General features: G+C 42.7%; 1 protein-coding gene across 4 annotated transcripts in view; it reads left to right on the plus strand.

The window, feature by feature from the left end:
• SRGAP1 (SLIT-ROBO Rho GTPase activating protein 1) overlaps nt 1-21,742 on the plus strand; it is a 156,344-nt gene that overhangs the window by 55,646 nt on the left and 78,956 nt on the right. For 3 of the 4 annotated variants that reach the window (XM_074870502.1, XM_074870505.1, XM_074870503.1), the window contains one exon: nt 20,885-21,080. In XM_074870502.1, the coding sequence (XP_074726603.1) occupies nt 20,885-21,080 (196 nt within the window). Of the gene's footprint in view, nt 1-7,079; nt 7,175-20,884; nt 21,081-21,742 lie in introns of those variants that run through there. The other variant, XM_074870504.1, reaches the window with a different exon arrangement.

Genomic DNA, 21,742 nt, shown 5'->3' on the forward strand with positions numbered 1-21,742 from the left:
AGCATCATTTTTAGGGAATTGTTATCTTGCAAGTACTTCACCGGGGTGCCTAATGCACAGCTGACAGATAAGACAGCGCCTGTGCCAGGCACTGTGAGAAATGGTAGAGCATGCTATTAGATGACAGTGTATCATGCAGGGCAAAGCGGGCTTTTCTTGACCCTTTTTTTCTGACATGTGTCAGCACATCTGACATGTATTCAGCACATCTGAATAATTTAAGTGATTTTTTTGTCCGTGTGCTGCTGCACCTGTGTGCAGTTGTTCTTTCTGCCCCTCCCTGACTCACTGTCATGGGGGCTGCCTCTTGCCATTTCAGATGCTACAGATCTGTTCACTGATGCAAAAATGGATTATACAGACACTAGTGGTTTATAGTCATCAAATCTTTTTGGAAAGGGACTGGTTTCTCTGGGTTTGCTCTGTCAGCAATGGAGAGAGGAGCAGCTCTCCCAGGGAGCAGGCCAGCACGTGGCACTTGGCTACTGCTCTGAATTGGTGGCTCAAAGAGAAGCAGGGTGGAAGATGAGCTGTCCTAGGCCAGAGTGATAATGCAACCCTATTATAAGTGTGGATGGAAAACAAACCTTATTCTCAATTTCCTCACCCACTTTAGTTTTTTGGGTTGGATTCAGGCCTTGGTCTGATAGATCATGCAGCCACATGCATCTTGTCTCTGGAGGGGCTAGAAGGAAAGAGAGGGGGTGAGCAACCAGGGAGAGGAGGGAAGTGAGATCATGTATTTCCTCAGCATCCCACAGATAATCAGCTAACAGAGATCAGCTGAAGCTTCAGTCCATCTGTACTTTGGGTCCCATGATCAGTCTGGTTTGCAGTAACCTTCTTAGCTTCTGTCATATGTTCTTGCCTTTTCCTTTCTCTCACACTGGTTGCAGTGAGAGCTGATATGAAGGATAATATTTTTTACCATGTTAATTATTAGCAAGATCAACACCCTGAACAGGCATAACACATGTTAGCGCAGAAGTGCTGCTCTAGATCCAGTTTAGGTCAGCTTAAGTTGCACCTCTGCAGTGTGCAAAGGGCAGAGTCAGATGGAGATTGTTTATCAGCAAGTGCAGATACAGGCAGTAAGGTTTCTCCTCTCTCATAACACCAAATTTGATATATTACTAACAATTCTGCTTTTGATAGTACCTGTGGTAGATAGGATAGCTGCTGGGTTTTTATTCTGCTGGATTTTCTTTTTCCTCAAAGAATTGCTTAGGTCTTGCTTTCAGAACACAAAGGTGGACTCATCCTCCCCCTCTGTTGCTTTGTCTGAGTGTCAGAGCTTGGCTTTGCCTCCCGGCTGTTGTCTGAGGTCAGCTGGATTTTAGGCAGTGATAAGTGGCCCATGGTAGGGAAAGCGTGGCCAAATACAGTCCTGCCAAACTGAAGTTTTTTGCTTTTATTCACGATGACCATTCCTAGACAGCTTCATCTTGAGATAATACTCCTTCATTTAAAAGCACTTTTTAAAAAAACTCCAAACAGCATGAAGGTAGGTGGTTGCCTGCTTTAGGTTCTTTGTAACAATCCAACTTTGTACTGAAATGCCCTTCCCCTTATTAAAAAACACCAAACAAACAACTTTTTTTCTTTTGAAAAACTCTAAAATTTGACAATACAAAAAATTCTTGAAAAGGATGGATAAGTTACAGGACCACTGCAAATTCAGTCACAGAAGAAAGTGAAACACCTTCTCCTTAGATCACATGAGAATTTAGTGAAAGCTGAGAATAAAAATCACTATTTCCCAGGTGTTGTGTTTGTACCGTTTTCACCCTCAGCCAGGCAGCTCCTGTCCTGCCTGCATAGGTTCTGGCATGAGATACTTAATGCTGCATGAAAAACATGTTTTTCCTGTATGTGCAGCATTTGTCAAACAGTGGTTTGAGATTTAGATGGACATGGTTGATAGAAAGGTCACCATTATGTACCGCACAAGAATGAGCACAACTGCACATCCATTCATTTGATCAATACAGCTGCTGTTGTGAGCTGTAAATGGCTTCCTTGACCAGATCTTAACAAAAGATGTCTCGTATTGAAGAGGGCGCAATATTATGGCTTTTTATGCAGGAAAGGTACGGCTTTCTGAGCTGACCTGACCTTTACTATATTTTTTCTTAAGTAGCATACTCCTATTCAGATGTTTATGTCTACAGGCTTTAATAAGGAATGTCCTTAATATCACAAAACCTTGTTCTGTATTTTTGTAGAAGAGTTTTTGAACTGAAAGATCTAAAATCTCATATATTCATCAAGTAGATTCTTCTATCCTCTTTGCTCTTTCAAATGTTTCTCATATAAGCTGCCTGCAATGGAGCAAATGATTCCACTCCTCCAAATTTATTTAAAAAAAAACCCCGAAACATATGGGGAATACAGAGGGAGCATATGCCTGCTAAGTAAAACATCTTGGTAAATAGAGAGGAGCATCCTGCAAATCAGTGTGTTTTAAATGTCTGTCTAGTGCCTGTGTAAAAAGATAACGAAAGGATTTCCTTTTGCTCCCGAGCACTTAAGGTTCTTGCTATCCCTCCCTCCCCACATTCTGAGAGCATCAACAGAGGCTCTTGAGTGATGGCAGAAGGTGTTGGGATGTCTGTCTAGGGCAGGGGGAATACAGGGAAGGCGTCCAAAAACCCGTTTTCAAAAGGAGACCTAAAACTGATACCAAGGCAGTTTTGGATTCATTTGCTTGGGATCACCGTACTGAAGTCACCCATGTACAGAGGAGTTCAGAGGAAGAACATAGGTGGTGATGAATCCAACCCTCAGCAAAGGCAGATATATTTGGCATTATACAAGCAGTGGCCGGCCAGACAGTATGTTCTCTTGCATGGCTAAGATGTGAACGAGTGCAGGTTTCTAATAAGACCGAGTGTCCGAGACGTGCCACAGCGCTGAGCTGATGGAGTATGTGCTGAGTGACAGCATAAGGAACAAGTACAGCACTTTTCCTTATTATATTTCAGTGAATAAATGCGTAGATCTGAAGGTGCAAATTGGAAAAAGTCTGGGACTCATGAGAATGCTGACAGGTTTTTGTCAGGTATCCCCCTGCCAGATGCAGCCTCTGCAAAGTTGCTGCTTCTCCTAGATCCTCTGTTGTTATGTCAGTGAAAACTTTTATTTCTTCCCTTAAATTTCCTTTGGCAACAGTTGTTTAGGTCTTTTTACTTGGAGATTTAAATTATACCATTTCTGTCTAAATCATACTGACTAATGATATATTAAAAAGAAATCATCATAATTTCCCTCCTGCAGGAAATGGGAATGTTTTTAACTTTTGTTTGCATCTTAGTTACAAGCTTTTAATAAATCAAAAGACTGAAACTTTGCAGAGGAGGGAAGTTTTAATTAAAATCATTAGGTGCTTTAGAACTGGAATATGTTTGTTCTCCTTTGTTGAATAGGAATGCTTAAGGGCTTTCTTGATTTATTTAGATTGTGGGTTTTTTAAAATCACCTCTGCCTATGCTGTTGATGAATCCTTATGGGTTGAGATATGCTTTGAAAGTGTCTTTCCTTTTTTTCCACAAACCTGGTGGATCTGCAGCACTGGTAATGGTACTGTCTGTGGGAGTGAGCCCTGTGCAGGCAGTGCCCGGGAGGAGGCAGGCTGTCCAGCTCAGTGTTCCCAGCAAAACACCTGAGGGATGGGGGCAGGTTGAGGTAAGCAGGCACCCTTGATAGGATGGCACTGAGGAGGTTTCTTGAGGGGAAGGATCCTTTTTCAAAGTTGTAAGTGTCCTACCCTGAAACTGAAATGTGTTATGTTTCTATCAAAATGCAGTTTTTGCATCTAGCCTTAATGATGATTCAAGAAACAAATAATTATTCAGAAGAATTAAACTGTTGCAGATGTGCTTCTCACTCAAAGGACATGACATAGGTCTTCAGTCATCATCTCCTCACATTGCTTCAGTCAGAGACTACCCTAATTCTGGGTGGCTTTTCCACCCACTCTGAGGAGCTTGAGCAGCTTGTCTGGCTCGAGTGTGAACTGCTTGTAGGTCTGCTGGAAAACTTTTTCCTAGCAAGCTGGCTTACAACCAGCTTTTTCTGTTTGAGTTACTGTATTTTCTGATCTGAATCTCTCCTTCAAGAGTGCCGTATACCTGTGTGGTTAGAGGACTCTTTCTATGGAAGTGGGAAAAGCTTGCTCAGCTCAGTGAGAGGAGGAGGCTGAGCTCAGCAGCCTGGCTGGGTGCCATGTACAGTGACCTCCCAGTCCAAGGGAGGTTTTTACCAGCTCCTGTCTCTCAATTTTGTAAATCTGGCTCTAGGGGGAAAAAAAATGTTTAGCTGTAACTTTTCAGTAGATTTTCGTTATATTTGCAGACAGTTTAAGAGTGATTGTTTGTTCTCCAAGCAATTTTACTATTGTTCGGAGGTAGGGAGAGGACGTTCCTGATAAGGTTAGGTAGGCTCATCTGCAGCGGGATCTGGGTGTTACAGTTCTGTTGAGTTTTGTGACCGGATTTTTTTCATGTATGTACTTCATTTGTTTTCTCGTGGGTCAAAACCAATGCTAATTTGGGATGAAACTGGGTTTTACAGACAAGGAAAGAACTGTTACCTGAAATAGCGTGTCAGAAGACTTGACGTGCAGGATGCTTAATTACTGAGCACTTATGTCTTTGTTTTCCATTCTAGATAAAGGATTCAGTTTTTTCCTCCTATCAGCAGTTTGTTCCTTCGAAGTAGATAAAAGCAAATTATATTCAAAACCGTCCTTAGCATCTCCTGGCTATCTTACTCTTGTTCCTCATAACCTGAAAGTCTGTGTAAACAAGTAAAAATATATCTCCAAACTTTCTGATGAGACTACTTGGTTTAGAATTTGTAACTTGCCTTTGGACTTCATACATTTGGACCTCACTATTTGTAGTACAGTAGTGTTTAGAAATACAGTGTGGAACACCAGGATCATACAGTTTCCAGCCCCATGCGAAGGTGGAACAAAATTTAAAGTAATAGTCTCGTACCTTTCTGAATGGTATTTGTACACATGCTCACAAACAGATCATGCCACCTATATAGTGGTGAGTCAACTACAGACCACCATGGCTTCACCGTTAGTGTTTGATATGTGTTTTGTTATTGTCTGCAGTCGCATCTGGGCTTGGTGCTTCATTCAGCACTGCACAGGCATACAGTAAATTGGAAGTAGAAACTGGGTTATAGATGACTGTCCTGAGGAGGGTACAGCTAGTTGTGAAATGGTGGCCGTTGGATAGAGAAGCCACAGAGGAGGTCTTTCAGGTAATGCCCACTTTGGACATGCGTAATCTACAGTTTTGGTGAATGTCAGTGATGCGTGTATGGAGTCAACTAGGATGACTTAAACTTCATGCAAATGTAGTCTTCATTTCTTTGTGATTTTTACATGTCTGGATTATGACAGATTACCACTAAAGTGGTATAGCAGTAGATTAACGCTAAAGAATGTATATCTAGGTAGGGAGGACAGGACTGATTCTTCAGTAAATACTCTCACTGTACTTTGACAGACTAGGTGCAGGAAGGAAGCTGCGGCCAAAATGCAGGTTTTGTGGAAACTGGAAAGATTCAATTCTTTTTATCCAGGTTATCTATATTTTTTGTGCCCTTTAAGGTTTGTTGATAAATTTTAAATGGAACAGGAATAGAGAAATTTGAGGCTAAGGACTGCAGGTAACCTGAAACTGAAGGTCAGCTGGGTTTAAGTTATCCACTATCTGTTGATAAGCTCGGGTAACTCCAGTAGCTTGCTATCATACAGTTTTATTTTTCAGGAACTGCCATGGTTTCTCCTTCTCTCTCTACCTAATTTTATAAGTATTTCTAAGGAGAGCTTTGGTAACTTATTTGATGCAGAAGTAGTGATTTGCTTGCCTAGAATATGCTGGCCTCTCTTTCTGTTCCCTCTGCCCCTTTCCAGGAGATGCTCTCCAGCCCTTTGGTTACAGCAGCCCCTTTCAGGGATGGGGCACATGTTCTTGTCAGCAGTTTGGCCACTGCACCTCTGGGTTCGTCCAGGCTGAGTGGGTGTGTACTGCCCACACCTCATGACTTTTTTGGTCCTTAGTTAATCACAGAATCACAGAATCATCCAGGTTGGAAAAGACCTTGAAGATCATCTAGTCCAACCATTAACCTAACACTGACAGTTCTCAACTACACCATATCCCTAAGCGCTATGTCAACCCCAAAAAAATCCTTTTGTTTAAACTCTTTTCCTAGTACTTCTGACTGACTCTAGCTCATCATTGTTTCAAAAAAAAAGAGCAGGACTAAGGTAAACATTTGGAAATATAGTGCTGTTGTAAAACCAGTATCAGGAGTATTCCTGTCATCCTTTACTGAGGATAAAGCCTCCTTTGGCAAATTGCCAGAAGCCTATGAGACTCATATCACTTGCTGGTATGTCTGAATTGTCCTTCCAAGTACCCTTGCTTTTTTCCCTAGTTGGTATCCATGTTTACTGCACTTATTTTTTCAAAAAGTTCCCCTAGTTTTTTGCTCATGTCTGGAGGATGGGCTTCTTACAGAAGATTCTCCGTCATAGGTGTCATGTCTTCACTAAGTTGTGAACCGCTTTCTGTGAATAATGAATAGCTATTTCTGCAGGTTACCACTTTGCCATCCAGCTGCTATGGCTGTCGACGTGCTTCTCAGAGCAGGCACTTTATACGTATGAAAATTAAGTGGCTCAGGTCCAATTTCAGTTTAGCCCCAGAAGGGGCCTTGGAGCTACTGCTTCTGCCCTGCCCATTGCAACCCTTCTCCTTTAATCACTCCAGCAGGGCTTTTGCTACCAGAATGTCTACTTCCAAGTGGAGCTAGGCTAAAAACATAGGCAATAATAGGTTTTTTACAGCATTTTTTTTTATAAAGGGATCTAAGAAGCAGGTGAAGGATTCATCTCTTGGCCTTTCGCTGAAAGTGCCCTAAGTGGCACATCTGTTTCCTACAGCTGTTCTTGGTGTCTTTGCTTCCATAGAGCAGTCATCAGAGCCCTGCTGGAAACCCTAACCACCGATATGTCTCTTGGAGACAGACATTTGCAGAATAGACGAACCAGTGAATTAATGCAGGAAGACAATGCAGAGAGTGGGTACTACAAATCATCAACTTTAAATTTTGCTGGTTTTGACATTTCATCTCATAAAAAAGAAATGTGAGTGATCTTTTTCTTTTTTTTTTTAACTTCTAACAGATTGAAGATTGTGTCCGGGGGAGCTGGAAATATGCAAATTATTTTAGCCCAAAGTTCACTTACTAGCAGATACAATTCTTCATCTTACTGTTGAGTATGTGAGCAATGGTTACCTACAAACAGTCTCACAGTGGGTATTTTTTTTCTATTCCCATTAGCAGGAACCTCAGGGGGGGCTTTCTTCTCCTCCTAGTGTAACAACTGAAGATAAATTTAATTAAATGTGGTCCACAGTCCAATTTATACTTCCCCATAGCAGGAAGGTGGAACAGAGAATCTGCTATGTGACACTGAAGGATTTGTTTTTTCCCAGTTAGTGGAATTTGGGGATCTGCCTAATTGATTCCAGCTTGTCAGAAAACCTTCCTTTGGGGTAGGCATTGTATTTTCTCACTTAGAAATTACATCTTTTACCAAATCAGAGCAGTACATAGACAAATGTATTTGAAGTTTGGCAGAATTTATATTGTCTTACTAATTCAGTGACATAAAAAATTACCTGGCTGTTACTACTATTTTTTTGATAGTTATAATCAACTGACATGGTGGTTATCATTTTACATTTTTTAGAATTCCCACAGACAGAAGTTCTTCCATCATGACAGGGATTATTGTTTTGTTTAATTAGGAAAAATACTAACTTTTTCTGCTCAAAGTTTGGTGTACAAAACTTTTTTTTTCATTTCCGGAATTCGATGTTGTCATGTTTCTTAAATCATCTATTGAGTCAAATTCAGTATTATTTACTATGTGAAATTGAGACAAGACACTGAAATATATTTTTGGGTAATATCATAGTCATGCTCAGAGGACCGGTAACCACACACTGGGACTTTCCTTTCACAGACTCAGGCTACGTCTCTACCGAAAAATTAAGCAGATTGAGGTCTGTCTGGTCTGACAGACATATTCCCCAGCAAGGCTTGCATTTGTACAGATAAATCTGTACAAGGAGTATGAAACATGGTGATATGATTTAGTTCAAAGATTTATTGGATGGTAGACACCATCCTTTGCTCAGCACTAAGTGGGTGAGGGAGGAGCTCCAGTCCCCCACTGCCATGGGGACACCTCACCGATGCAGAGTGATGGGGACAGGCTTTGGTCTATGCTGTCCCCTGAGGCCTGCACAGCCGGTGTCAGTGAGGAAGATGCTCATGGGCAGAGGCTAATGCTGTGCCCAGAAGTGTGCCAGCAACTAAACCAGACTGTGCAGCTCTGGCATGTTGCCCAAGACAGTGTGTTTGCCCCACTTGGTTGACTCGAGTAGGCAGGACCTTATGCAACGACAAGGATGTACTCAGGTGGGTAGTTAGCATGGGATGTGAACGTAAAGTTTTACAACTGGTATTGAAGTCATCACAGTGACATAGTCATTTGTCTCAAGAAGAGGAGCATCATGGATCTGTCGCAGCAAAAAAATATGAAGTTGTTTTAGAAGAAAAACACAAAAGTGCTCAATAGGTTAAATTTGTGGGTTTTAAGGAGTTAGTTGTGTCAAAGATGAATGAGCAATAGTGAAAGTATTTTGCTGCATGTCAGGCAGGTTGGGCTGAAAAAGGATGTGGGTAAAATCCTGGCACACAGAGCACAAATTGCGGTTTCCTTTTTGTCGTTAACTGGACTGTGACTTCACCTTGGGACTTAAAAAGCTGTCACTGAAAGTCATGGCTGGGTCAAATGCATGCTCTTATTTATGGCATGCAGTGGGGTGTGTGTCGTACTAAAAATGTTTTACTGACCTCTTAAAGATGTGCCATGCACAAAGAATCATTTTCACAGGATGTAGGGAGGGCATTTTCTCTAGTTATTAATTCCTGAATCTTATCGTAGTGGTAGTCATCAACATACAGGAGAGGCCGTCTCTGATTGATGGGCAGATTTCATGGCTTTCCCACTCGTCCTGCTGCTCGGGAGTTCCTGCCCTGCACTGCTACCAGCATAACTCTCATCTTAACAGCTGTGTCACCTGCCAGAGGTTCAGAATAATTTATTTTTTGTCAAGAAAAGACACATCTTTCAACATTTAATTTCTAGAACAAGCCTTCAGACATCTTCACTTGTCAGCTGTCCACCTGAGATATTAAGAAGGAAGGGTTTTATTGTGGCAGATCTTAACAAAATGACATGGTGCTCATGTCTGTGTGGTAGGGAGGTTTCTGCTTCTCTGGAGGTAAAGGATGTGTGCCAGCACCAAGCCTGGGGTCATTTTAGGGAGGCATCAGCAGATGGGTGATGCAGTCTCTGTCAGAGAGCAGACACTGCTGCACTGCCCAGAGTCAGCTCCATCCTCAGCCTTGTGGCAGCCGGGGCAGGGACTTAACCTGGCTTCACCCGGCTTACAAGTAAGGAAGCTGATTAAGATCATTAGGTTTTCATTACTGTTCGGCTTGTGACAAACTGATTTTTTTTCTGCTGCGTACTTGCCTTTATATTATGTTCTGCACTTTGAAGAAACTTTAGAAGAACCTTTCGAAAGAAGATGCTGCAGCTACCAAATATTTTGTGCTTAGTGCCCAGTCTCTACAGCAAGAACATACATATGCTGCTTGCTGAGGTACTGGTGCAGCACCTAGTAGTTGACTAGTTGTTTCTGCTTAGTCTCAGCTAGGGCAGAATGGTGTGAAATGTTCTTTGAATTGCCATGTTACATCTTTCAAGAAAATAAACTCTTGGAGTTTGGGGAAACAGGGAGCAGAAGGGCATCTAAAATTAGGGTGCTGAAGGACTGGAGTTGCCTTGAATTATTTCCAGGGTAACTGGAACTTGCTTTCACTACAGATCTTATTTTCTAACTGGCACTTGGATATTATTCTGATAAATCATAGCGCTTATGGAAGTCTGAAATCAGTTTTAGATATTTTTTACCATCTAAATTTAATTAGAGGAGTCATGAGTTAATAAAAACAGTACAATAATTTCTGAGTGCTAGAGAGGAGTGAAAAAAGTGGACTTAATCTGCCAAGTTGGGATAATTAAGCAGTGTCAGGCAGGACTCAAGGTTCCCCAGTCCTTCAGCAGCTCTTGCACACTCAGAACACCATCTCCAAAGTGCAAATTAAAATTGGAAAGGAAAGGACTACCGCGTCTTCCATCTGCCTTACAATTTCCTGCTTTTTCCTACTGCTTACAAGGGAAATTGTGAAAACTAATGTTGCACTGACCAAATACGGTTGCAAGTGGGAAACAAAAGATTATCCAGAAGTCCTCCATGGCAAGAATGGGTTTGTTTAACAAGCTTGTCTGCATTGTAGTACAAAGTCAACAATGGTGATCCCAGGGTCTGTAAACCTGCGTACATCCAGCATTGATTTTATTACCAACTTTAAGACTACCAGCTGCTGCTCCTTTTCTCCATTTCTCGTCTTTTGTTGCTGTAGTCCAATGGGTACATCACTCATCTCAGAGGGGCCCTTTGGAGGGCAGCAGTCCACACCACCTCTTAGGGAGACTCTATGGCCAGTTGGCCACCGCATCTAGTAGCTGAGAAGCTTAGGGCTATGGGCCCAGAAATACCCCCAGAGGTGGGGCACTGGGCCTGGAAGTTTAATTGAAATCAGACTGTTTTGGGGAATGAAAAAAGAATGCAAAAAAGAGAGATACATTTCTCGACTTTTTTTCACTCCCATGGTCATTTTCCATTGGCAGAGGCTTGGTGACGGTTCATGTTATATTGCTTATTTAATTGTACAGGTAATTAGCTCTATAAACAGTTCCCTGAGCAGTAGGAAGCTTTGTAACTATGTCTTCAAGTCTGTTCTGGCTTTAAAAGAAAGTAACAAAACACAAGCCAAGGAGAAATTATTACACTGATTTTTAAAAAGCAAATGTTATGAGTTCTTCATTAAAATAATGAATTCAGAGGTAGAGAATTTCTACAAAAATAAGGAGATTTTTTTTTGGAAGTTCCAGGTGACATGAAATAAAAGCACAGCAGATAAGTTTTATACATACAGAAAGATAAAACCTGCCAGCAGTTCGTCTGTGAAGAGCAAAAGAATTGACTGTCACCCAGAAAAATGATGCCTTATAGTTTGATTTAATTTGCAGAACAGATACAGTATTTCAGGAGCAGTAAAAACACCCCATCTGTCCAGCAGTGGCGTGTTCACTTCAGAACAGCTTCTCTGCTGATCCCCAAAGATCATCCTGTTCATAAAACTGAGTTTCTCTCACAGTCCCAGTCTTGTGGCGATGTCACGTGTGTGCCAAGCTGTGCTGCTCCCCACCCTGCCATTTCCACCCTGCCCACCCGCACGCTGCCATCAATGCAAAACAGGCAGCCTCTCCAAAGAGTTCATGCATGCTCCTGCCGAGCCTGGTGAGAATGTAGTATTTCATTCACCAGTGTAAGCTGCTGCTGGAAAATTATCTTGGCTGTAGCTACCAACTATTGGGAAGATTTTGAAAGAAACTGAGGCTGATCTGTAACGGCACTGACATGAGTGGTCTGAGCTACGCCTGCAGTTCTCTCCCCTGCTCTGACAATACCCGTGGAGCATAAATGACAGGAAACACTTCTTTTCCCTCTATGAGTTAGTCCTTCTGTCTGTAGAAGTTCTGGTACTGAGATGTGGTGACCTGGGAGAGTTGTGTAGCCTGGATGTAACAGGCTTTGATAGCAGGATGTCCACTGGATGAGTGTAAGCTTCTGTTAAATTTCAGTAAAGATAGTAATCCCAGCAGGAGTAACATTAGTGACGAATCGCTACTTTGGTGAGGTCAGAATTTAGCTTATAGGCCTTGATCTTTTGCTGACATGAATTTTCTGGGAGATGTGAGCTTGACCATCAGTTGATGCTAAAACTGCTTTCATTGCTGTAGAAATGAAGGGGTTCTTTTGTTCAATTTTATGAAGTGGCATAGCTGAAATAACGTTTCCTTAGGCGCTAGTCAAGATGTAGAATTTACGATCTAAATGCAGAAGAGCAAGGATGTAACAAGAATATAGCATAGAGCATGTACTGGATGAATTCTGTTGAATAGTTAAGAGACAGCCTGTGTTCTGTAAAGGAAGAATTTTCTATACAGAGAAAATAACCAGAAGGAAGGATACATTTCATCTACAGATTAAAGCAATCACAGCAGTCTATAATAACCAAATTAAATAATAGACTTATAGAAATCTGTGGCCAGGAAGGGGTTTTTTTCTTGTAGAGTGCTTATGTCAATCCAGCATTCCAGACATTGCTGCAAAGAATTATTCAGAGAAGAGCCATGAGTCATTTTTCTGTTCTGCTGGCGGATAGCTCATTGGTGAGAAGAGGAGAAAGATTTGGGCATATTGAGTTTCTTTTTAATTTTCTCATGTGCCCAAAATTTAAGTCTGCAAGGAAAAGCTCATAGTATGCTTAACAAGCATAAAAACCCCGGATGGTTGAAGCCCTTCAGAAGCTTCAGAGTAAGTTGTCACATAGAACTTGACAGTTGAGATGACCTAAATGGGTTTTTAGACACCTACTGCATGATCGCCTGTCTGCTTGGCAGACAAAGATGTGCACAGACTCCTTGTCTGTCTCTCTTCTTTTTCTTCTCTTTTCTTTCCTCTCCCAGGCTACAGACCTTTGCCATGAATGCCTTAGTTGGGGTAGTTTCTGCTTTGTTTTATTCTTCTTAAATGTGTTTTGGGGCTTATTTGATGTGGATTCTTTGCTCTTCTTCTGTGTGCTGGTTGTTTGCAGAGCTGATTTGCTCGTCTGGAGGTGGGGCAGTTGGATTGTAGGAGAGCATCTGCTTCCGCAGTGGGAGGTGAGGGCTGGATCACACTGGTGAAAGACCTTACATCTGACCATTGAGGCAGGGGAGGCATCTTGTGCTTTGCTCTCTTCTCTTCTGGTTGTTGGTATTTTGGGAGGAGCTGGGATTTTCCTGTTGAGCAAAACAAAGTTTCCTATCCTATGAGGGATAGAAGTTTTTGTTCTCAAGAGTCGCAGCTCCTGTGACCAGAAGGACAAAGTATGACATGCTCAAGGTTTGGTAGGACGTAGTGCCAGCACTTACTTATGGGTGCAAAGGAGCAGTTGCCGCAAAAGCACTGGCACTCAAAATGTAGTTCAGGCAGACTGCCTGCTTAAATCCACGGTCACTTGGCAGTAGCGCTGTGGCAAGAAGTGTCCTGCCAAGTTGTGAACTGGCGCACAGCCCTCCATTCAGGCTCGGACTGTAGGCAGCCAAGTGACCAGCAGCTGTGGCTGTGAATAGCAGGAGGGCGTTAGTCCAAAAACAACAAGAAGAAAAACTTCTTCAGCTACATATAGAGGTTTTCTTGGCTCTTCCAGACACGTCTTCCCATTTCAAGGGGAACTGGAAGATGGAAAGTGCCCTAATGCAGCCACCCCTTTTGGATCCCATCCGCTGGGATCCGCCAGTAACACGGTGCTGGTTGGGGGCATATTGTTGCTCAGTCTGTGGCTGCAGTAGGTAGGAGTGTGTTTGCTTGAATGTGTAGAATTAAGTTTGCAACAGGAGAGAATTCATTCTTTCTCTTCTCTCTTTGTTTCAGCACGATAACTGAAGTGACCTGTCTTCATCCTGCAAATGGCTTCTACACCAGTTTTCCTGCTAGTGGCTGCATGAGGACTGTTTTTAAGTGTGCCAAAGTGCTTGAATGAACGAGGTTTACCGTTTTTGAAGGGGTTGACAGATGTCAACAGGGGCTTCAGATTCCTGACCCTTTGTACAGCCCTTCAGATACCAGGCATGATTCTCACTCCCCATCCATATTCACAGGCTACTACAGCCTGGAGATGTGTTCTGTCTAAGGCAACCTCAACCACATCCCCCAAAACCCCCAAACAAACAAAAAGTCTGAAATTAATTCTCTGGGAAATGGCACAAAGTCAAACAGTAAATTTAGAGCTGGGGTGTGCATTGCATAGGTTTCACTTTAAGTGGGAACCTGTGTAAGGCTGTATGCTCAGTTTTCTAAGTGAAATCGGATAGGGGGTAGAACAAAATCCACAGAAGTCCTGCCTTCAGAAGCTCAAGGGCATCACTGTCGATGCAGCCACACTTCTTACTTGCAGGTTAAACACAGGGAAGTGATTTCCACTAGTCTGTCATAGAAAGTTAATGTTGTGGGGACAGGGTCATGATCTATTTAAAAGCATTTCTGCAGCAGCCCTGCAGATCCTCACCCCAACATCTCTCCTCAGCTGTCAGGCTGGTGGAATTTCCTGGCTTTTGAAGTGGAATTTCCTGCTTGTGGTCAAGGAAAATGGCAGCGAGGACCTGGAAGAGAGCGTGAGCCAGACTCCCTGCTGACCACAGAGCTTCCCTTGCCATTTGTCATAGAAGCTCTTAAATAGCTTTCTAGCCATGGCTCTGCGAAATAAGAGCTTGTCCAGCACTAGTACCTTTAGGCTGTGTATCTCAGAGAGGAGTATCAGCAGCTGGGCCAGAGAACCCACCACAGGGCTGATACCTCTCATCATCGTTATCTTCTTGTCTGTTAAGAGGAAGGATAATGTCCCTGGGAGGCGTGGGAGCACTGATCCTAGGGGTGATGTGGCATTACAGACTACTAACTGTACACAAGGGCATCTCCAGGCCCCTCTTAGTGATTCCTGCTGCAGTTTCTCTGCTGTCAGCATCCTCGGTGGGCTGGAGCTAAGCGCTTTCCTGAAACAAAACCTAAACTGCAGATGTTGGCCAACTGCATTCAGCTGGACCAAAGCTTTGCCCATCACTACAGAGAAGCCAAAAGCAGGTTCTTACAAAGTCAGAAGGCTGGGATGAAACTGGAAAGATCAGTCCCGCAGTGCAGCACACCAGCTTCTAGCAGCAGACTCAGACATGAGCCATTCTTATGCTAAATAACTGAGGTGCAGTGCGAGTCATGTAAGACACAAGTGTCTTCAAGGAGGAATTGAAAGACGGTTAATGCTCCAATATCTGCTTAATTGCAAGTGCATGTTGGTCGTCAGATGGTATCTAGGCTGAATTTAAAGGCTGAATCTTTTCCTATGAAATATGATCTGGATATCATAAATGTGAGAATGAGGGATATGTGTGTTGAAACCTCACTGGGGTGAAAAAGTGACTGAGTTGTAATGGTTTGGAAATACAAAGTCTAAGATACCATGTATTGTCTTTAGTGGATTTGATGAGACATTTCTGAGTGTTTTAAAACTAATCTAAAATCTTAAATTTTTTGTGAAGAAGGTATTTAAAGAAAGATGGGAGGTGATACAGCTTTGTCTGAAGTTACCCAATCAGATAAAACCTGCAAACATAACTATGCCTTTCTGTAGCCTATTTGTACTCTCAAATACTTCTGATGAGCTACTTGCCTTTGTAATGGTTCACAGGATGGGACCCTGAGGCAGTTTGTATTATTATCCTTTAACGCTACTGGATTAATGTGTCTGCGTAGTTTGTGTATTGTAATCATGACTTAAATATAGCTCTTTGCTGGGCAGGGTTGAGGGAGCAGGTGGGAGGCTTGCAGTGCAGCTGAGTGGGTGACCAGGGAGAGGTGTCTGGCCCTGTGGCACCTTCCAAAGCTTTCAGCAGACACCAAAAGCTATGGCAAGGCTGCTCTGTGAGCACAGAAGTTAATTCCACTTAAATGGGACAGCTCTAGGGGTAGGTCAAGTGGGAAGCAGCTTTGAGCAGGTGTGTAACAGCACCACAAAGCGTTCATTAGAGTTACTTTTGTCGAGAGTTGGTAATGAGGGTTCATGGTGGTCCTGGAAGGTCTCCAAGGGCTGACAGGTCTAGGCACAGCCTAGTGCAGTGCAGCAGGAGCATTGCGGCATCACAGGACAGGGATGTGGGCGTTGCACTGGGGAGTGTTGTGGCGGGGTGACAGTCTGCATGCAAAGTGTTGGTCTGGCAGTGGGTTAATTTGATTAATACTGTGTATTTATGAGGTGTTTGACTTCTGAGATCAGGAGGGGGTCTCCCATAGCTTTTTGGGATGTTTGATGGAGCCTGATGCTTTGGTGTGTGTGGAAGTGAAGATGACGAGTTTTGTTCCTTGCTGGTGTGTGGTCAGCACCATCCTTGTGTGTCACATTGCAGTATATCTCACCATGGGTGCTTTCAGGTGTGGCACTCGCCTATAACTGGTTGAACATATCTTCTCCAGGGTGTATTATTGCAGTGCTAGATAAGACATTATTTGTAATACTGTATTGTGTGCAAAGAGGTTACCTTGATGAGTTTATTTCTGATTATGATTTGGATGATGTCAGTAGTTCAGCTTCATCCACTCTGTACTTAACTCTCAAAACAGCTATAGTCTTGTCTCTTTTTGTTTTTTCATAGTGCACTGATTTAACCTCTTGTCTGAAGAAAATAAAGATTTGTTGAAAGGTTAGAGTTATATCTTGAAGGCTGCCACAAACAAAACCTAATTTTGTACTTAATGCAGTAATTCTAGAGGATGGTGTCAATGAGGGCATAATTGAAATAATTTTTAGGATGAAAATCTTTAGAAATAAAACTTTACTCAGAGGTTATTGATTTAATTACATGAGCTGCTTCCTTGGTTTGGTCGTGTGTGCAAATCCTGGACAAAGGGTAGGGCTTTTTTTTTATGCTTGATGTGAATTCAGACTGTTCAAGCTGCAGTGTGTAAATGGGTGGGATTCCTTTTGAACCAGCCCTTGGCCAGAGGGCCAGTGAGGATGACTCAAAGCTGCTGTACAGAGAAGAAGGTGTTAATTCGTCCAGGGTTTAAACATGTGTTTTCTTGGCACAAAATAGCCTGACAGTCATTTGACATCAGCCACCCCGAAGAGCAAAATAGGACAATGTCATTGTCCATTACAGCTGGTATCAGTTCGACTTTGAATTTAAATGTGCCAGCAAAATAAAGACAGGCACCCTTCTGTTGCCTGCTGCACCTGTCTCTGTATCTGTGGAGCTTGGGCTCTGCTAGTTTTTAACTTGGCACCTTCTCGGCATATTGGGTATTTACTTCTTTGAATACAGTGCAACAATTTTCCGTGCCACTCTATGTAGCCCTAGGGAAATCACACATGTGGATTGGTTAAAGAAGACATTGCCTTGGTGCATTTTTCCATAACTAACATAGGCTACCCATTCCGTAGTTAGTTAATAGTACTTGGACAGTTGGGACTTTGTGATGCACAGCTGCTCAGGCTGGCTGGCTGTTATGTCAATGTTTGTTGGGGGTTTTTTGTTAGGGTGGGTGGGTTTTTTTTTTTAAATCCACAGCTTTCTCTTATCAGGAAGTGAAAATCACAGCATTTGCTGATCTGATTTCTTATTCATTGCCATCTACTCAGCCTGCCATATGGCGTTACACACATTATTAGTAAAAGAATTAAAAAGTGCAAGAGCAGAAGGACATGAAAGACTGGAAGGAGAGCTGCTACGCTGAAGTCTCTTCTGGACAGACTGGTCAGCTGGCACAAGTGGGATGTGCATCTCCCCTTTTTCTTCTCCAGTGGGAGGCCAGAGGCTCAGCCTTTTGGAGCCAGCAAGTTTTTTCTCTTTGCCGAGACACAAATAGCCAGAAATTGTGGAACTTCCTTCATAAAGCTGCAGTTCCCCTGTACCCGTAACTTACCTTACTTTACTTACCTTGCTTAGAGCTTGGACACCTCCAGCCACCATCAGCTTTCAGAGATCATGCTCCAATTTTGTTTTCTAATATACAAGTTTGGAGGAAGCCACTACTGTCCACTGGAAATCCAGACAGCATCAGAAAGCTAATGCAATTTCTCATATTGTATCTGTCGTCCCTTGTTCATTGTTTCTTGTATCTCTATTCATATATTCCTATTTCTCTTTCTCTTTCTCTTTCCTGTTGCTATGGTAAAAGCCTGCCTAAAAAGGGAGAATTACAGCAGCAAGATCCACTGACCTACAAAATAACCAGAACGTAGTTGCTCTGTACAGAGCTCTGCTTTTAAAGTAACTGGTAGAAAATCTGTAGTGGGAAAGGGAGAAGGCCAAAGTACAGGGACCATGTACATGGATTTGTATTTAATCAAGCTGTGTGGTGCAGTCAACACGCTGGAGGGAAGGGATGCCATCCAGAGGGACCTTGACAGGCTGGAGACCTGGGCCTGTGCAAACCTCACGTGCAAACGTTCAACAAAGCCAAGTGCAAGGTCCTGCACATGGGTTGAGGCAATCTCATGCACAAATACAGGCTGGGCGATGGGTGTATTGAGAGCAGCTCTGCAGAGGAAGGATTTGGTGGATGAAAAGCCCAGAAAGCCAATTGCATCCTGGGCTGCATCAAGAGAAGTGTGGCCAGGAAGTCGAGGGAGGTGATTCTCTCCCTCTACTCCACTTTCCTGAGACCCCCACCATGCAGTACTGTGTCCAGCTCTGGGGCCCCCAGAGCATAAGAAAGACATGGACCTGCTCGAGTGGGTCCAGAAGAGGCCACAGAGATAATCGGGGGACTGGAGCACCTCCCTTATGAGGACAGGCTGAGAGAGTTGGGGTTGTTCAGCCCAGAGAAGAGAAGGCTTCGGGGAGACCTTATAGCGGCCTTCCAGTACCTAAATGGAGCCTGCAAGAAAGCCAGAGAGAGACTTTTTACAGGGGCATGTAGGGATAAGACAAGGCGGGGAATGGCTTTAAACTGAAAGAGGGTAGATTTAGATTAGATATAAGGAAGAAATTCTCTACTGTGAGTATGATGAGACACTGGAACAGGTTGCCCAGAGAAGTTGTGGATGCCCCCTCCCTGGAAGTGTTCAAGGCCAGGTTGGACAGAGCTTTGAGCAACCTGGTCTAGTGGATGGTGTCCCTGCCCATGGCAGGAGAGTTGAAACTGGGTGATCTTTAAGGTCCCTTCCAACCCAAACCATTCTGTGGCTCTAGGTTTCTATGAAAACTTCAGCTTATGGGCAAAACTGCTGCTTCTGATCAGTGAATCTGTACAACTGGTTTACTATATGCAGGAATTTTCCATGATTGCAATATTAAAAGTAGTGGACAACCAAAAAAGCAGTCTTGGGTTTTTGTTTCTGTTAATAGCCTTCCAGCTCTGATGTGATTTTCTCCTCTATGTACATGAATGTCATTGATACAGTGTTGTACTAGAGTGGCTCATCCTTGCTGGAGGCATTAGCATTATCCTTTTCCAACAAACTGGTTTGAAATGAAATGAAAACTAAACCATGAATTTTTTCATTCACCTCCCAGACTATAAAAATGGATGGTCTCATTAATGATTAACACAGCAGCTGGTAGCTCAAAAGAGAGCTGGAAGAAAATACTTCAGTGTCTTCCTCCTCCAGTAAATATATTGGCTTAACAGTTTTCTGTGCTCATACTACCTTATTTCAGTATACACATTTGAATCCCAGCAGAGTGGATCTCTGCCTTCATACATGGTTTAAGATCAGTAAGGATGCATTAGTCCCTAGTTGCATCAGATAATTTTTTGCAGTATTATTACTACTTACTGATTTGCAGTTCCCTGTGATGTTAGCAGTGGTTTTTAGAATGGTTTTCTCTTTCAAACCAGTGAGGCATTTAAGATTTCCAGCATCATCTTGCCCACAGCATGGTTACATCATTAGGAATCAAGTAGTTCACAACAATTTTGCATTTGCATGGACATCACTTCTGACATGTTGTTTTGCTATTGATAAGTCCTTGTTATAGCATTAAACTGTTTAAAAAATATATACGTATATTATGGTCACAAAATGTTTACTCCTATGTTTACTCCACAATATTAGATTACACTGTGCCTCGGCAACTGACAAAACTCTAATGAACCAGTCTCTCAAAAGAACCAGAGGGATGTTTTTAGACTAAGTGTTTCCAGAATGTGATTAACTGCTTAGCACTCAAGAAATAAAAGTGCTTAAATAAAACCCTAAAACAAAACCAAAAAACCCTACCACATAGCAGTTGTGCATATGACAAATAGTGGGAAGACATGTGGAGGCTTTCCCCTGTTACTCTAGATGATAACTATGAGCATATAGTCTCTTCTAAATTGACTGATTTTATTTTAAGTTAATAAATATACCACAGTCTCTGGAACCTTGTGCAAATTTTAAAATAGCTAATTCTAAATATAGGTACACTTTTTTCCTCTGTATTTGCTGTAAAATAGTGGTGAACGCATGTATAGTACACCACTATAGTTCCCGCCCTGGCAGAGGTAAGGCAAATACACAAGCTCATCTGTGCACAGTTATGGTGGATAATACCTCCAGAGTTTATCACAAGGTTGTTTCCATGATATACATGATGATACCAAGCAGCATGGTCCACCTGGCAGTCAGCAGGCCGATCCTGGCCCAGAGGCTGCTTGTTTATCCTGTCATTTTTTAGGACAGCAGAAGGAGCTGCTGCTCAAATGGTTGCACACCACCTCCTGCAAGGAGATCACTCCAAGCCAGGTGTGCTAATGCCAGAGGCCAGGAAGAGGATGAGAGAGGAAGGAGGAGGGAGGTCTTCTGCTCACATGAGCCCAGCAGAATCCTGATCCCCTGACATAGCCCTTTGTGAGACTGACAGTGGGTGGGAGGATGCTGGGGCATAAGCGTATGGTGGCAGAAGTGAGAGCTGCCACTGTTGCATCCCACCACAGGACCTGAAATACAGATCCAGCTGGTGCAGCTGTAAGGCTGAAGTACGCTGGAGTGTTTGTAATTTTGTTTGGTAACACTCAATTCTCATTTGCTTTCACTGACCTGAGTGGATATGTGTTTCTTTCATTAGAGATCCGAGCTCAACTCATCGAGCAGCAGAAATGCCTGGAGCAACAGACTGAAATGAGAGTTCAGCTTCTTCAGGATCTGCAGGATTTCTTCCGCAAGAAGTCGGAAATAGAGATGGAGTATTCCCGAAACCTGGAAAAACTGGCAGAGAGGTTCATGGCAAAAACAAGAAGTACAAAGGATCATCAGCAGTACAAGTAAGAGAGATTTTCTTCCCCCTCGCCCCCATGTTAGCCAGTGCTGGAGTGCTATACCGCTCTTTGCTTCTGCTGGTTTTGAGTACTGCTAGGTTGAGCCCAGGTTCAAAGGCATATTTAAAATTCCCACCCCTGTTTAGCAGCATAGTAGCTCTCATTGCAGTTGAAGGTAGACGGGTGCCTAAATACTGTTTTGTTGATTTGGTCCTCTGCAATTATTCATGTAAGCTTCTGACAAGTGGTTTCAGTTTCTTAAAAGGTAAGCTGCACAAATGTTATCCCTAACCTACCACATGGAATTTAAACCACCCAAAATACAGCCAGTATCTAGAAGAGATGCAGAGCCCCAAAAGGGCTTCAAAGCTGTGTGCTCATCTGTTGCAGTGGAGTTGATAGGATTTGAAAGTGTCTAATAAAGGTCAATCACCATTACAAAAAAAGGGGACAAGAATTTTGGCAAAAAAGGCATTAAGAAAGAAAACTATTTTTATTTGTTGTTGCATGTGAACTTGTGCTGCCTCTTGACCCTTCTTATTCCTGGAAATGAAGATGATGTGAATGTTATGCTTTGCTTACAATTTAATATATCCCTTTCACGGCATAGTAATTTGTGTGCAAAACAAAAGTGGTCAGGTAGTATCTGGCAAAACATGCATCAGCAT

This window comes from Strix uralensis, chromosome 5 (genome assembly GCF_047716275.1).
Source record: "Strix uralensis isolate ZFMK-TIS-50842 chromosome 5, bStrUra1, whole genome shotgun sequence".
In the NCBI taxonomy this organism is placed as follows: domain Eukaryota; kingdom Metazoa; phylum Chordata; class Aves; order Strigiformes; family Strigidae; genus Strix; species Strix uralensis.